This window comes from Thermobia domestica, chromosome 12 (assembly GCF_964235325.1).
Source record: "Thermobia domestica chromosome 12, izTheDome1.hap1.1, whole genome shotgun sequence".
In the NCBI taxonomy this organism is placed as follows: Eukaryota; Metazoa; Arthropoda; class Insecta; order Zygentoma; family Lepismatidae; genus Thermobia; species Thermobia domestica.
The window spans coordinates 31,715,017-31,733,179 of record NC_137465.1 but is presented as its reverse complement, the minus strand read 5'-3'; the positions used below and the strand labels follow the sequence as shown (position 1 = coordinate 31,733,179).

Here is an 18,163-nt window from a genome sequence, read left to right as displayed (position 1 = left end):
ATTGATGGACGATATCAAAACAGAAAATCGTACGTGAAGACGAAGAGGTTAGCAGAGACTGTGGAGCATGGAAGCTTCTCAGTTGCAACAAGTGACCTGCCACTAATGGCAGAATACCGATGATGATAGTTTTAATGAAAGTTTAGTTAATTCTTAAATTTTAAATGATAATTTTGTTCCATGAAATCTAACAGCTCTACAAACAATTCATTGGAAGTAAACAGCTCATTGCATCCTACAATTTACCCTTTTACTTTCGTATCGAATAACCAATTTTGTCTTACTTGAATTTTTAAATATTTTCTTACCTTCAAAATGCAGTATTTAAAATGTTTTTAGGTGTTATAATGAGGGGAGGTGAAAGGTGTCCACTAAAACTGAAATTTTTAAAAGTCCCAAAATTTGGTATTCAGAAAAGCCATGAAAATACTTAAAAAAAAAAAAAAAAAAAAAAAGTTTTTCCCCAACTCTTGCATCTCTAATAATAGTCACAATCTTCCGCTCCTTAGGATCGGAATTTCCTAAATTCAGGCAAGTGAATTAGACATATCCATCCTGTACATAATTAAAAAGCGCCATTGACGAAATTTTTTGCGTATACATCCAACAGTCTCGATGAAAACTTCCTGCGTTCGGCAGTAAAAATTCACTGACTTTAATGATACATTCAAATTGTCAAAGGCAAGAAACCCTCATAAAACGACATATAATAATAATAATAATAATAATAATAATAAAAAGAAACGAGAAAAAAGAAGAATCAGAGTTAAAAAACAAAAAGCTACAGCAACCTATTGATTACTCTTTCTTATGAGGAAATTTGTAGTACTTGCAATACCTGGTGGCGAATGAGCGAAATATGCTGGAAAAGTCAGGGAATTTGAAATTTCTAGAAAAGTTACGGAATCCTCAGGGAAATTTCAAGCTTTCGAAAGCATATTGCCGTTCTGTAACAGTATGATCAATTTTTATTTTAATTTTTCGTCATCGCTTCTCTGTAGCATCAAACATGTTATTTCAGAAACAGTTTTCTACTGCTCCTTTAACCTGTCATTTGGAACAGACAGTAGTTGACAGAATAATAAAAACAAAAAGTTATGTGGAAAGAAAGTTCTGTTAACATTTGATTCAACAGAGAAAGGAGCGCAGATATTGTAAAATATTTTACAAGACATTATTGGATATGTACATTTTGTAATAGTGGATATGTACATTTTATAATAGTTGAGGTCTTAATGAAAGGAAAATTGTTGTATTTGAATGAGCAGAGGAAGGAACATAAACATCGTAAAATCTTTTTCAATACTTTTTTTTATTCTTTTACTCGAGATTTCTTAATAGATTGTTATTAAAATACTTACTAACATATCCTAATTTTATTGTCCTAACAAACCAACATATGTTGCCAGTAAAGTATTTTAGATCGATCGATCCCCTGGGCCTTCAGTATTTCATGTCACGCCCCCCACCACCACCACCACCATTACGAAATCCTGGCTAAACGAACCAATATATGTTCCAGTAAATAGTTTAGAATGATCGAGCCCCTAGTGTGATGACCACAGTTTTTCATGTCACGGACCCTCCCCCCTCCTTTACGAAATCCTGGCTACGTGCCTGCGGTTGCCGAACTTCCACTCGGTTTACAATCATTTACTTTCTTTAGTCAATATGTTCTCCTTTATCCTCCTACAGGCTGTCTATCGGTCACGAAAGTCACGAAATCAAAAAACGGTCATGAAGGTCAAGGAAAAAATCACGAAGTGAATTTAGCTTTTGGGTCACGATTGTTTTTATCTGTATAAATATAAGTAGACTGGAAAATTTTGTTCTATACAACGTCAAAATTAACCACCAAAAATGTCGATGGTCGGCTTTAGACGCTACAAAATCGCAAGCAAACCACAGTTCTATCCTTCTATCACATCCATGAAAATTTGGCCTAATTCACACTCAAATTTGCTCTTGAGGTTGTCCTTCAGCTGACAGAATTTTCAGTAATGATAAAAAAAAAAAAAAAAAACTTGTAGAATTTTCTCAGCGTATACTTACAATGTTCCATAGAAATAGTGCTGTAGAAAGGGGATTTTCTGTTAACAAGGAGTGTTTAGTGGAGAACCTCTCTGAACATTCTTTGATTTTCCAATGTTCCGTATATTGAGCTGTACTTTCTATTGAAGGCTTACATAAGGTATCGGTAACAGTCTATAATCATGGCTGTGAGAACTGCATCGTTGAAACGAATGGAAGTTTTGAAGCAAAAACGAGATTAAGAACATGAAAGACAAAACAAAATCAAGATGGGAGCTCCTCCGTGGCATACGTAGCATACGCGCCTTTGGCGTGGGAGACCAGGGTTCGATTCCCGGCGGGAGCTCATGTGGTTCGGATTCCACGTTAATCAGTAGGTCCACGTCTCATATAGCCTCACTGCTGAAAGGGACGTTAAACTCAAAATCAACTCAACTCAAAATCAAGATGGAAGCAGAATTCCTTAGAGGTGAAAGAGATTGTTAAACAGATAGAACAAGAAGTTGAAGCACTTCAGAAGGAGATTGAAAAAGCTCAAAGAGAGTAAAACAACATTAGCCAACTTAAAAGAGAGATATAATCAATTAATACAACTGTTTACAATCAGTGTGACATTTTTTTAAAGGATTGCTAATTATTTGTCAATATATGTACACTTAGGTCCAAAATGATTGTCGCATATCTTTAACAGTCTTTTTGTAAGAATATAATTTGATAATGATTTTTGCAGGATACTTTTAAAACTAATAATGTGTGTGTAATCGGGAAATGCATATTTGTGGTAAATTTCATAGGAAAAGAATTATAAATACGAAAATTATAATGAGTAAAATAAAATGTTGCTAAATGGACAAGAAAGTTTTATTTTGGTTATTGTTCTTATTTACTGCTCTTTTGACATTAAATTTGCCACATACTTGTTTTTGCCGACTATACACATACTATCATTATAAGAAATACAGGCCAAATTCATTATCAAATTGTATTCCAACAACAACATATTTATAGACATGCGACAATAATTTTGGATATGAGTGTACATCATGTGTATTCAGCTATGTAATTTTATGATTAGTGGATTTGTGAATGTTTGCTGTTTGTTACCGAACAAACCATTATATACAGTGAATATAATGAAAGTCGTGTGAGAAAACATCGCTTTTATCGCTCCATGGAACAGCCTTTGAAAGTAGAAATAAGATAAAGATGAGTGCTAAAGAATATAGGTACTGTTAGTTATTGAATTTTACGAAATTTTATGGTTTGGTAAAGAAAAAGTTAGGAAATTTCATTGCAGAATTTTAGTAGACACCCTGTCCTACTAATTTATGCACCATTCACATGCTTTTATGTGAGACATGGGGTTCGACTAGTTCCAGAATCTCATTGTTCGGATCCTTCATTAAGGTTAGATTTGTGTCTTTTAAATGGTTTCAGTGCTAAAGACAAATGTAAAATTTTAAAAAATAAATTTGTATTTATCATTAGCCTGATGTTAGCCGATGTGGCATTAAGATTAAACTAACTATTACGTTACATTTTCAAATCTCTTTTTACATTTATTTTCAGCTGCTGGTGAGAATAATGTAAATGAGGACATTTGGGTGACTGCCGTGGCGATTGCTTACATCGAAGAGCAATTTCCTAGCAGAAAAGACGAGTGGGAATTGGTGGCTGACAAAGGAAAGAAATGGCTACGAAATGCCAACCAAAACTGGGAATTACTATTACAGAAAGCTAAAGAATTTGTGATAAAACTTTGTGCTTAGACATCTGATCTTCGTGTGCTGATCTCCATAAAAGAAACTAAAGCTATATTTTGCACATTTCTTTGGTTTATTTTTAAATTCAGTGTGTAAATTTAATTGCAACTTGTTTTTCGTCAGGGCTAAGGTGGCACATACTTAAAGTTTGTAAATAAAAGTACTAATAATTTCAATTTACACTTGGACACACTGATTTGTATATAGTATATAAGTTCTTTGACACAGTTTTATTGTAATTTTTCAATTTTCTTCCCTTCCGGTTGGTGGCTTCGTAGCTCTTTTCCAGAAAACCATTCATTACACTACTTTTTCTATTATTGTATAGCTATATATATTAATGTATTTAATATTTGGTACTACACTTTGTATGTAATATCTAATCGTAGTTTGAAATTCTAGATTAATTTTAGTAGAAATATGCAATTATTTTTGTTTTTTGAGAGTAATTTTTTAATATCTTGTTAAGCATAGGTCAAAGTGTTGATATATATAATTTGCTAGTTTTGTATTGTATAATTTAATGAATTAAAATCGAATAATAAAAAAAGGTATGTTTCCAGTTTGAGTTCAGGTTATGAGTTTATAATTGCAGTTAGATTTTGTTCCCCCCACCCCTTCAATAAATAAGATTTAGGCGGTTTCTTATGGGATATTCTTAGCATTTGCAGAATTAGTTTCTTCGTTGAGGATGAATATGCTAAAATAGAAAGTTTAGAAAGTAATGCGCATACATATAATCTTAATGGTAGTATTATATAATCTTAAATTTATAATGCTATGTCATCAGAGGAGGGAACCTTACGAGTTCCTACCCACAGATTGAACTATGTGAACCGGAGGCGTTATCTCTACAGCATAGGCACAATCATCAGCTGTATCTAAGTGGTGTTAGCTGCGTGAAGTCTTTATAACCGTTTGACATTGGTCAGAATATCGGGGCGAGTAGATTGGCACTCTATGACCACTACTCTGGAATTTTCTCGGGCAAGAGTTGAAGGATGTATCAAGAATACCGAGAATTACGGATACTTATCAGCGACACATGTGCAGTGTGGGTGCGTACAGTGAATACAAGGAATTAATCTGGGTGTTAACTACGCAATATCTCTTTCGAGACTAGGAAAAAAAAAAACTGTTCTCCCAGTTTTTGTTCCGCTTTCTGCAATTCTTCCAGCAACGAAGGTAAAATTACACTAAATCACAACTGACTTGAGTACTGATACTGCTGAACTCACCAATCAACATACAGTACAATGCATACGGTGCTCTTCCGATTGTTACATGCACGAATAAGTGCCATCTTAATAACATTATGCACTCCCGCGACTAACTTTTGCATGTAATACATACTTTTTGTAATTAATACATGTAATTATATGAGACACTCGGAAAAGTGATCATTGGGCAATTATGTAAGAGTACTTTAACATCGGTATCGCTATTAATACCCAGACATTGGATACTTTGCCTTATTGAGCCAGAGAACATTGAAATTAAACAGTAGGCGACAAGCATCGCGTTGTTTGACCTCACGAATCAAATTTTCAGTTTGCTGGTAGACGATTCTGAATGGGGTGATGATCACATGAATCCATTGATACATCGTATCAGCAAGGTATTCTATTGGAGGAAACAGAACCCTTAATCAAACTACCCTACTTTGACAGCTGTGACGTACACAAATGTTCTTGCGATTTTTTTGCAGCACTTTGTGCTCACTATATTTTCTGGTTGCTACTAGTAAGATAACATTACTCTTACTATAATGGTTCAATGAATACTTGAGAGTTTAAGCTACTTCCATGGAGTCCTCGGTCGCTAGATTAAAGCCTCCATAGACCATGCATCTGACATTGTGTAAACATCACCGAATTCCATGCCGAAGTATTTCTAAAATGCAACCACCGGTGACCTGTTAGCCCCCATGGCAGCAAAATTGATAGGAATTCGGCCAGATCGTTTCATTGCCAATTAGTGTGTGATCGCCATTAGTGACGTAATATTCGTAATTTTGTACGGGCCTAACAAGTTAATATGTTAATCACCCAATGGAAGCAAAATGAATTGAAATTGAGCTAGATTGTTTGATCGCCACGCGTAGTGACGCAATAAGCATAATTCGTCGAAAGATAAATTAATCTGTTCGCTCCAAAGGAACCAAAATTGAATGATATTGGGCCAGATAGTTTGATCGTCGCTTGATCGCCTACAACCATCGTTTGATCAATTGATGGGGTGTAATGACATCGTATACATACTTTGTAAGGGAAGTTAATAAATTAACCTTTCTGTCCCATCAAAACAAAATTAATCAGAATTGAGCCAGATTCTTAGATTGTGTTTGATAGCCAACAACCATTGTTTGATCGTCACGCGTAGCAACATAACACAAATAATTTTTGAAATTTAACAAGTTAGCCTATTAGCCCTCCATATACGCATAATTGATTGAAATTGAACCAGATCGTTTGATTGCGTTCAGTCGCCGAGAACCATTGTTTGATCACCATCCATAGTGATGCAATAAGCATAAATTTGTAGGAACGTCAACAAGTTAGCCAATAAGCTCCAGTGGAATCAAAATTGGTTGGAATTAGGCAAGATCGCTTGATTGTTGTTTCATAGTCAACAATTATCGTTCAATCACCATTTGTAGTAACGTAATACTCACAATTTGATAGGGAGATTACAAGTTAACCTAATGGAAGGAAACGACCAAAAATGAGCCAGATCGTTCCATTGTCGTTGAGTTGCATTTGGACGGTACGCGTGACATACGCCTAATTTTGTAGAATGTTTAACAGGTTAACCCATTCACCTCATGAAAAAATTGATCGGAATTCAACCAGATTCGTGAGATCACTCTGTCTCCTTTGTAGAGTTCTTCAATGTATTCCTTCCATCATCTTGTTATCTGCTCCTTTTCTATTAGCGTTGTTCCGTCCTTGTCTATGATAATGTCTGTGCATTTCTTTTTCTCACCGAACTGTTTTCTAACCTTTCTATATACCGTTTCTGTATTGCCTTTGATTACATTTTCCTCAATTTCTTTGCATAAATTGTTTATCCAGTTTTCTCTGGCCTTCTTTACTTCTCTGTTGATGTGATTTCTGCACCTTCTGTATTCCTCTTCTTTGTTTATCTTGAACTGTCTTCTTTGCTCCCATCATTTCCAATATTTCTGCTGTTATCCAGGGTTTATATTGGGTTCTCGTTTCTCGTCCTATGTGCTCGTCGGCAGCTTTTTTGTAATCCCTGGTTTCATGGCTTCCCATTTCGAGTCGGTCATCACCTGCTAAAGCTACCATAGACGTCTCTTTGTCTGTTGCATTTGCAAATTCCCTTTTCATGTTTTCATCTCTTCTTAGCTTGATTATGTTCCATCTTTTGTTTGGTGCTACCACTCGTTTCTTCTTTAGTCGGAGTTTGCTCTTCATCAAAACCAAATTATGGTCTGAGTCAACGTCTGCTCCTGGATAACTCTTACTGTTCTTCACTTGATTTCTAAATGCTTGTCGGACCAATATATAGTCTATTTGATATATTTCTTTGTCTATTGGTCTTCTCCATGTGTATCATCATCTTAGTGGTTGTTCGAAGAGAGTGTTTGTTACAATCAGATTATGGCTTTTGCAGAACTCAATCGTGTACCTCTCGCATTCCTTTCTCCTAGGCCGAAATTCCCAGTTACATTCTCTTCTTTGCCTTCGCCGACTACTGCGTTCCAGTCACCCATGATGATTAAATTGTCCTGGTCCTCAGCTTTCATCAATACTACTTCTATTTGTTCATAGATTTCTTCTACTTCCTCATCTGTGTAGCTTGATGTAGGCATATATACTTGGATTATCGTCATATTTCTCGGTTCGGTTGCTATCTTCAACATTATTATCCTTTCATTGTATTTCCAACTGCCTATAACTTTGTCCTATCCTCTTATTCAAGACAAAACCGACTCCTGCTGTACCATTTACAGCTCCTGAGTAAATCATTCTGAAGTCTCCGCTCCACATGTCTCCTCCATCAGGCCATCTAACTTCGCTGATTCCCAAGATATCTGTCTTCATGTGTTCCATTTCTTTCTTCAGGTTTTCCAGTTTTCCACACTGTAACAGCGATCGCACATTCCAGGTTCCTATCCTGCAGGGGTTTCGTTTGCTGACCGAGGAGGCCTTGCTGTGTTTCCCTCCACTGCCGGGGAAGACCCTCTGTGTAACAGTAGTGTCGTATTCCCTAATATTACATTCTCTTATTTCTCTTTCCATGTTGTTTTCTAGGGACTGAGTAAAGTGGTGGTTTCCCAGGTCCTTCCACCTCGCAGTGAAACAGCCATAGAGGACATCCTGTTCCTGCCTGTTTTTGCCCACATCTGAGCCTTGCCGATGTCAATCATCTACAGCCTCAGTGTATGGGTTTTGTGACATGAGTTGCTTTACAAATGAAATTGAATGCTTTTCTATTAGAAACAGATTATAATGTGAGGAGGCGAAAAAAGGGTAGAAGAGAACAAGAATGTGTTTGGGAAAGGTAAGTGACTACGCAACACTTGCCTGGAACTCTCGTCGATTTTCCTTCGATGACACTCTTTGGTGTGGCGGTGTCTTCCTTCAGGCACATGATGTTCAGGTGATGGGCGGCCAGGCGGCTTAAATTGAAGTTCGGCACAGATGCAGTGAAGGTCGAATCAAACATGTTCGCTTCTGTGATTTGTAGGTTAAAAAAAAAAAGTTTCCAATTCAAAAGATAATAATTAAACGACATATACGCTGCTGAAGTCGTCTGCTGTGAATTTTCCTGGGCGCAGCCATATTGGTTACAAACAACCTGTTGCTAAGGTGGTTGCTAAGGCAGTTTCAATGGCGTTGTATGTGGCAGCTGTGTGTCTTTTGAAAGACAAACTTAAAATTATGGAAAAAAAAAAGTTACATTTTCAAGAATAAGCAGTGAATATATTTACCTTATACGTATAGGAAGGCTATATTTATCATATGAAACAAAATTACTCTATATTTTAATTCCTTCAATCGCCAATAACTTGTTAGACAACAAGTGAGTGAGAATCACAAGCATGTACATGAGCGCCGCTTAATAATAATTTTAGGTTGAGTTTAAAATTATTGAAAATTGTTATGGTATATACTTCTGTCATATTGTTTATTTAGCTTCAGTGAAAATATTTAATATGGAAGAAACTTTATAAAATTAGTGATCAGATATTCGGAACAAAGGAGTACAGCGCTAGAATAACCAATGCATTTTAAAGCATACAATTACGAATACATAATCTCAGAAACTTATCATCTTCATGGAAATAATTTCCTAATTTATTCTTCATTCTTTTGTTATCGGGTGTCCATTCTTTGCTTGGCACTGGTAAAGTTGAAATGCGTCACCAGAAATAATTAGTTTAAATGAATAACTCTCTAGCTATCCTATATAATGTCCTAATGTTATCTGATTTTTTTTTCCGTCTACCACAAACAACGTACCATGTAAACTTCTTCATATAACCCGCTCAAAGCTGGTTGTTTGTAACCAGCCAGCTGAACAGGAAGCGGAAATGACGTTTGCTTCACCAGCGTATTGTGCAGTCCGAATACATTCATATTTTCATTCCAATCAACTCTAAGATACTGTATAGTTGTAGGGCTATTTGTTTACGGAAAAATTAACTGCTCCATGTGCAGGCTTTGATTACAACATATAAATATCCAAGCTGGAAACATTTGGAATGTGGCGTTGGCGCAGAATGCTGCTCATATCATGGGCCGAAAGTAAAAGAAACGAAGACGTACTAAAAGAAGCGAATAAAGGACGACAGATCATCAAGATAATAGGGAAAAGAAGAAATAGCATGCTTGGCCATCTTATTCGGCACTCCGATTGGATCACCTTGTTGATAGAGAGAAAGGCAGAAGGAAAACCAGGAAGAGGAAAACCAAGGATAGAATATCTAGATGCAGTTATGAAGAGACCTTATCAAGGTATAAAATAGCTCTCCCAAGAGAGAAAAGTTTTAAAATTTCCATGCTGTCCACCAGCCTATGGTTGAAGTAAGAAAGAAAGATGATCATCATTAAGACGCGGATGCAGGTTCCATCAAAAACAATTCCTGTGGATAATTCGAGTGCGTGCTGATTAAGGTCTATCTAACACTTGTACTGTTTATAAACCTTGCGCACTCGAGTATGAAAAACAAAAAGAAAGAAGCAAAGTAAGTCCTGGTCATTTTACAACCAGGCCTGCCTTGGGCTTAGGTTCGATATCCTCAATTGGGCTTGCGTTCGCTAATCTCAATTAGAATCATAATAGGACTCGCAGTAGTTGAGCTTGGGTTCACTATACACGATTAGATTCTCGCGCTCATTTACTTTACTAGGCCAGAGCTTACTAGCGTTGCAATCAGAATAAAAGCATGAGCATTACAAAGCCACATCTATGCCATTCGTGTAATAGTTCGGTTTGCATAAGGCAAAGGAAGGAGAAAAATGCTAATGACCTCACAATATGGAACAAAGGAAGTTCGTGTGGTCATCACGTTTCTGGTGACTGAGGGACTAAAGCTGTGACAACCATCAAAGCTGAATTGGACACAGGGTTGTGTGACTCACCATTATTTTACCACTGTTTAGTAGACGACTTTTAATCTTTGGACGAGACAGTATTGAAGATAACCTGCAGTGGACGTCCGCCAACCGTCATCACACCAGAAACTACGAAAAGTTCGTGATGTGGTACTGGCTGACTGGTGATTGCAAGTGCGTGAAATAGCTCATCCAATGGAGATCTCAAGCGACTGGACACATCACATTCTCACTCAAGAGCTGGGCATGAGGAAACTTTCGATGTGATAGGTGCCACGCCTGCTCACAACGAAAAGTTCTGCATTGGTCACAGGCTTTGTTTCTAAGTGGAAACCAGACGAACTTCACTTTTAAGTGCTACCTCACCCCGTACCCGCCTGATCTTGTCCCCAGTGATTTCCATCTGTTCCTAAAATTTTAAGAAATTCTTGGCAGCAAGAAATTTCGCTCTAATGAAGAAAGGCATCTCTGCATTGACAGGCTATTTACAATCCTGACTAGTCGACGATTTCTGCTGGGATCAAAGCATTGGAAGGCCTTTAGCAAAAGTATTTTAACCTTCGAGGAGATTGTGTTAAAAAATAAAACGTCGACCACTCTGATATTGCGTTTCTATCTATTTGATTCTTATAATAGAACTTTCCAAAATACCCACGTTCATGAGGAGCAGGAAGACCTTTTTAATTACTATTATTATTATGGTCATGTTTCGAAAAAAAAAAAAAAGAACCGTAAAAATGTGAATTTGTATATTAAAATTCTCAAAATTTATAAGCATGTGTCAAGTTCATCATGCCAAAGAATCATGTGATGTCCTTTACTAATCAACCATATTGACAAAAGTATAAAACAGTTTAAAATTTTCCCTTATTCAAAAATTTTCGCGGTTTTGTCCATTACATTTTTCTTTTTTGAAAATTCGGATGCTTAATTTCACACAATTGAAAGAAATCTGTCTTTATTAATAATTAAAATGACATTGGTAGAAAGAGAGAGAGAGAGAAAGAAAGAAAAGTTTTCAAAACTGAAAGTTTTCATAATTTGATTTTAATATTTGATACTAAACCCCAGGCCATGTACCAGGCAGAACTAGTGATGAAGTTTAAATAAAGTTGTATGAGGATAATGGATAAATTCTAGAAGTAGGTAAAAAGATGACAGAACATACATAATTTCAGTTTAGTATATCTTACTATACAGAAAATGTACCTATTTATAAGATGCAGATCTATGATTTTGTGTATAATCTTTAAGAACATTGCGAACACTTGCGATAAAGCCCATGATAATGCTCAAAGATTATGCACCTACAGTTTTCTAGATACGTTAGAGCTTTCAAGATGAAGAAATAAATTACACATTTGGTATTGCGTTCTGGTATTATTATGGAATAGTCGGACGAACACATATACAAATGCTAGTTGAGTCGAATAGTACGCTCACTTCAACTACCAGTTTTTGTCTGCAGTTTTGTTTATATCACGTTCAAAATCTTAAATAAAGAAATACACATACATTTAAAGTCATATAGAGTATATTGTTCTTTGATTTGTATTTTACCATTCTTGCAGTTTGATACAGAAGTACAAATATAAATGTCAGTTATTTATTTGTGAAACATGGTCAATATAATACAAAATACTTCCATTTGTCATTGCACTATATACAAATAAAACTCGTCACTTTTCTTGGGTATTGCAAATATCCTATTCTTATGCCATTTTGAAATATTTCGAGCCCCTTATTAATTATTTTCTTATATCTTCGTTAATAGCGTAGTAACAATTAATACGATCATTTGGGGAAGAAGGCGTTTTAATACTTATAAATAGAGAGAGGCAAAGCATGAAGGAAAAATACGAAAATGTGAAAATCAAAATTACACAATATGATGAAATATGAAATTTTAATAATGTTTTCTAAAAGATGGAATATATATATATATATATATATATATATATATATATATATATATATATATATAATATACTCAATTTGCCACGGATGCAAGACATAATAAAGATTTTTTGGGAATACGTGTCCTAAGGAGGTTCTGCCTAGTATTGAATTTTTCACAAATTTCTGAAGTTCAAGGGATGGAACTTGGTAAACTTGGTACATGAACTCGTCTATAAAATAAGGGGACGCGCGTTTTTGAAAATTCCACCTTCAGAGAATGCCCCTGCGCAGTCAACATGTATTAAGCAATTGTTCAGCTTTCATTTGAGAGGATGTAAGATCCCAAGGCTCCTGAACAAACTAGAGTAAAGTAAAGAGGGCATTTATCTTACAGTGCACCACTTGGATGTCAAGTGGATTAACTCCAAAATTGAAATTATCCACGAGTGAAAGTTGAAGTACAATACCTCATGAACAATTCATATTTGTTATGTTGGCAACCAAAACCATAACTATATAGGTTGTAGTTTTATAACACTAGTATACAAATTTTGATCAAGGTCGTGCTTATGTTGGTTTTTCGTCGGTTTCTTAATGATTTGCACCCGCTGAACACGAGTATGACAGTTATTTTCCCGTAATGTCAAAATTTGTAATGATATAAGCATATTAGATTTTACTCAAACAGTAATATATTATACAATTGTGTCTTATAGGAACATTGAATTACAAACATAACACACATTTTGAACATCAAATTTCTGGGTAACAAAAATCTACATAGCAATACATAAATACTAAAATATATGAATATTACATTTCTTTTAAAAATTATATACAAAAGTACTTGAGATTGGAGGGAAGTGTTCATCAAGTACTGAAATTCCGTAGTCAAAAGTGAAAGTTATTGGTTCTTTTTCTTTTGTGGGAAACGCTCACTTAGTCATGGACTAACCCCCAAATATAATCACCCATCATTGCACAGACCCACCTTTCTTGGTATCTGCTTTCCATTACCTCAATGTCCTTATGGAAACGTTTCCCTGCTCTTCGCTAACATCTCCTTAATTCTCCCTAAAGAAATCCAAGTATGAATGTAGCATATGTAATTTTAAAGACATTCTACATCCCAATGCTCGATATTGATCAATGAGTGTCTTAACTTGGTGTTCAAACGCTTCACTTCGGTTATGCACAAGAAATCCCGTCACCAATTTATGAAAGGCCTCCCAAGCGTTTCTTTCCAACTCCGTCATTTTTTGTTTAAGTGGAGCACTATTAAGCATGACACGAATCTGAGGCCCTGTGAAAATGCCAGCCAGAACTTTTGCCTCTGATAAAGCTGGAAACATTTGTTTGATACATTGTAGGGTAGGTGAATTGCGACCCAGAGCTTTCACAAATTGTTTTGCCAATCCCAGCTTAATATGTAATGTTTGCATGAGAATCTTCCCCCTGGGCACTAATGCTGCATTTATCACATTATGTGTTCCTGGAATAAGCTCCGTTCTTTCAGGCCACACGGTTTGATCATAATGCTGGTTAGTTGTCCGAGTGTCCCTCAGACATAGAAAGCAGGAATATTTAGTATAACCACTTTGCAACCCAAGAAGTAAACCAATAATATTGAAATCCCCACACACGTCCCATTGATGTTCCTTATATTTTGTTTTCTCCAACATCAGCTTCACACTTGAATAACTAACTCTATTTAATCAATTTACAATTCTGCTATGTATCTTTAGAATCTATATTCTCTGTTTCGTACTCCGAACAATTATCTTTAATAACATTAGCGAGTATCGAAGTAAAAGGACGCAAATTACTCTGCACAAATCAGTATAGGAGAAAAATAAAACATGCTTATATCATTGAAAATATTGACACTACATAAAAATAAGTGCCAGATTCATGTTCAGGGGGTCAAAATACATAAAAATTCATCAAGAAATAATAATAAGCAAAATTTTGTATACCAGTGTAATTTACTATTTATGAAAATGTTTTTTACCTGTCTACAGAAGTGAATGTAAACACTAGTCTATTTTTCTTTTTTTTAAGAGTGAATCCACTCATCCAAGCGACCCATTTATTGTACGCGTAATATACTATGTGCAATATATTAATACCCCCTTGTTTACTCCGAAGTTCTATGGAATTTCGGAGGAAACAAGGAATATGATGGCAGTAGAAAATAAGAATGGGAATAGAATCAGCGAGGGAAGTGAAGTCTTAGGATGATGGAAAGAACATGTTGAGGACTTATATAAGAGTAGGAATAGACCATGTGGCCTAGATGTTGAACTAGAAAATGAAGTAGATGAGGATGATAAAGGGTTTCGTATTCTTCGGGATTAGGAATCCGAGATTAGGAATGGAAAGGGAACTGGGACCAATCGAATTCATTAAGAATATGGGAGACAAGGGCAAGAAAGGATTGTTCAGACTGTGCAACGAAACATATGAAACAGGAGTGGCCAAAAAACTTCCTGACAACGATCATGGCACCGATCAAACAAATCGAACCCAAAGGGATGTAAGGGTTATAGAGATGTTAGTCTCATATGGTATGCAGCAAAAATTTTTCTTCGAATTCTGACCAAAAAAAAAAAAAAAATGTTATGGAAGATCAAATGAAAAAGTTGAGGAACAGTTCGGATTCAGGAGAGGTAAGAATACAAGAGATGCAATTGGATTATTAAAAGTGACCGGTAAAAGGTTTATAAAAAAAAAAAAAAAAAAAAAAAAAGAGAAGAAGGTGTATGTGGCATTTATTGATCTAGAAAAGGCCTTTGACTGCGTGAATTGGGAATTGTTGGAAGTTCTAAAGAAAGTTGGTTTGGAATGGAAAGAATGAAGACTCATAAGAAATTTCGTTTGGGTCCACCAGCCCATTATGCTATTGCAGTTAGAGAATATCTCAATGAGGTATTTCCTGATAAATGGATTGGACGTGGTTCTGTTCATTTACCTCAGGGGTGTAGCCAGCAGTTTTATGTAGGAGGGGCCCGACGTTTTTTAAGGGGGGCCAGCTACAATGTACAAAGCCAAAGAAATTGTGTTGCAGCTAGTGCTCTTGAGGCCTGGAAAAAAACCGGAAAATTTTAGCTTTCTTTCGGAAAACTAAAAAGCTGTTTTTATTAAATTTATTATTATTATTATTATTATTATTATTATTATTATTATTATTATTATTATTATTCGTTTTTTCTCCATAAATTATATTACAGGTAGTTTTTATTATGTTTAACCAATAACTACTGTCCCCGCCAAATGTTATACATTTCTGCATAACTATTTTAGTTTAAGCCCTTGTATCTTCATAAGAGTGATTTTCTTTGAAATTTCACTTAACTTCTTTAAAATTTCCTGACAAAAATATTTATTTATTATTCGTAAAAAAAAAAAAAAAAAAAAAAAACGATTTTATTAAAAGCTATATCTCATTTACTGTTTTAGGAGCACTCCACATATTTCGTAACGCTATTTTTGAACAATTTTTATCCCCTTCTCCTCCTTGTCACACTTCGTAACGCAAGGCCGAACCTCTTCAACTTTGTTACGTAACACTTTTTGATTTTTGTTTTTTCACCAATTTTGATTATTTTGGGGGTTATTACAATAAAAAAGCTATTTTTAATGGTAAAACTTTTTATTACAAAATGCTTATATTATTGTGAATATATTTGTAGCGTTTTTCGCCAAAAAAATCAAAGTATTAAAAAATGGTGGGCCCGTAATAATATTTTAACCCCATAAGGTTGTTTAATTAACCAATCCTAATTCTTCAAAACTAATGTAGTTTGCCTAAGGGAATTGCACCCATCATTTTAGGTCACTGGTGATTGGCAAGAAGAAAGTACTGCGGAAGATGCAGTTAGAACAGGATCTAAAGAAATAACATCGACCTCTTCTTCCGAGATCCAGGATGCTTCGTGCATTTGAAGTTCGCCAGTGTCAACGACGCAAAGTTCTGTTCCTCGTCGACCACAGATTAGAAGTGGCTGCAAACGTGAAGGAGCAGGGACATCACGTTTGTGAACAATTTTTCGAGCATCTTCTTTGGACTTTGGACTTAAGTTTACCATTTTATAAATTCTTCTTGTTCTAAAACAGTGCGAGAATGCGAATAAATACAAAAATTAAAAAAAAAATAGTACGATATTAATATCTGACGAATTATAATATCTTTCGGTTTTTAATATCTTTTGGTCTGCAAATCGTGGATCGTTCCGTCGCGGAAAATATTATTTCACGAAAAAGAGTTTTTTCTGTTTCACATGCGAAACCTCTAAGAAGAAAAGAGTTGGTAACGATTCGAATCAAAAGTTTTAAATACGAGGGCTATCCAGAAAGTAGATTACGTTTTGGAATAAAAAATCAACAAAGTATAGGAAACAAATTTTATTATATACAGATGAAAGCCACACACAAATACTACTTTTCGACATAGTCACCATTCAAATTAAGGCATTTATCGTAGCGATGTACGAGCTTGGAAATTCCTTCGTCGAAAAATTCGGCCGCCTGCGACTTCAACCACTTCGTTACCTCTTCTTGCAGCTGTTCGTCGTCATCAAAACGCTGCATAGCCAGCCACTTCTTCATTGCTGGGAATAGGTGGAAGTCGCTCGGTGCCAGGTCGGGACTGTACGGCGGATGAGGAAACAACTCCCACTGAAAAGATTCAAGAACTTCACGCGTGACATTTGCCGTGTGGGGCCGGGCGTTATCGTGAATCAACAAGATCTTAGAGCTCAACATTCCTCTGCGCTTGTTTTGAATTGCTCTTCTGAGGTTTTGCAGAGTTTGGCAATACCTTTGAGCGTTTATTGTAGTGCCTCTTTCCAGGAAGTCCACCAAAATCACACCTTTTCTGTCCCAAAAAACAGTCGCCATCATCTTCCTTGCCGACATTGTTTGCATGCATTTCTTGGGTTTTTGGGGAGAACCTGTGTGCCCCCACTGCATTGATTGCAATTTCGTTTCACAGTTCACGTGTTTCACCCATGTTTCGTCACCAGTAACGATGCGATCGAGTCACCATCCTTATTGTAGGCGTCCAAAAAGTGCAACGCTGCAGCCATTCGCTGATTTTTGTGGTCCTCTGTCAAGATTTTTGGAATCCATCTTGCACAAAACTTGTGGTAACCAAGCTTTTCGCTGATGATTTCGTGCAACAAACTTCGCGAAATTTGTGGAAAACTCAAAGAAAGTTCCGTTATTGTGAACTTTCGATTTTCACGGACTTTAACATCGACTTTTTCGACAAGTTCGGCAGTCACTTTGCTGGGTCTCCCACTTCGATCTTCGTCCTGAACATTGGTTCGGCCATTTTTAAATCTTATGACCCACTGTCGCACTCCACCTTCAGTGATAATGTTGTCCCCATACACTTCACACAGCTGCCGATAGATTTCTATCGGTTTACAGTTTTTTGCTGTCAGAAACCTTATTACTGCACGCACCTCGCAGCTCGCGGGATTTTCAATTAACGCAGACATTTCAAACCGTCACAGTATCTTAACGGAGCACAGCACGAACCTCTCACTAGCACGGCTAGATGCCGACTGAGCTGCGCAACGCTCTGACCCCAAGATGGCCGCGCTAGCCCCGCCCCTAGCGGACACAGACGAAAACGTAATCTACTTTCTGGATAGCCCTCGTAATATTCTAAAAAATAGCAATACGAGTGGGAACGCGAAGGAATTTTAAAGCGGTGGTTACTATCACTAACAACTAACTCTAGAAAAGAGTGTGTCGTAAATGCAATGCTGCGATAGCCACAAAACGGAGTTTTGTTGTATTGCAAGACACACAGAGTTCCTCACCATTCATGCTGGTGTCTAGTGCATCTAGGAATCCCTACTGTATGATTCAATT

The 18,163-nt window shown here is 36.2% G+C and overlaps 1 protein-coding gene across 1 annotated transcript in view; it reads left to right on the top strand.

Annotated features, from left to right (window-relative positions):
• LOC145666399 (von Willebrand factor A domain-containing protein 5A-like) overlaps window positions 1-4,286 on the top strand; it is a 186,453-nt gene extending 182,167 nt beyond the window's left edge. The window contains exon 14 of the mRNA XM_081733605.1: window positions 3,601-4,286. Coding sequence (XP_081589731.1) covers window positions 3,601-3,800 — 200 coding nt within the window. The 3' untranslated portion in view covers window positions 3,801-4,286. The remainder of the gene's footprint in view (window positions 1-3,600) is intronic.
• The last annotated feature ends 13,877 nt before the right edge of the window (window positions 4,287-18,163 follow it).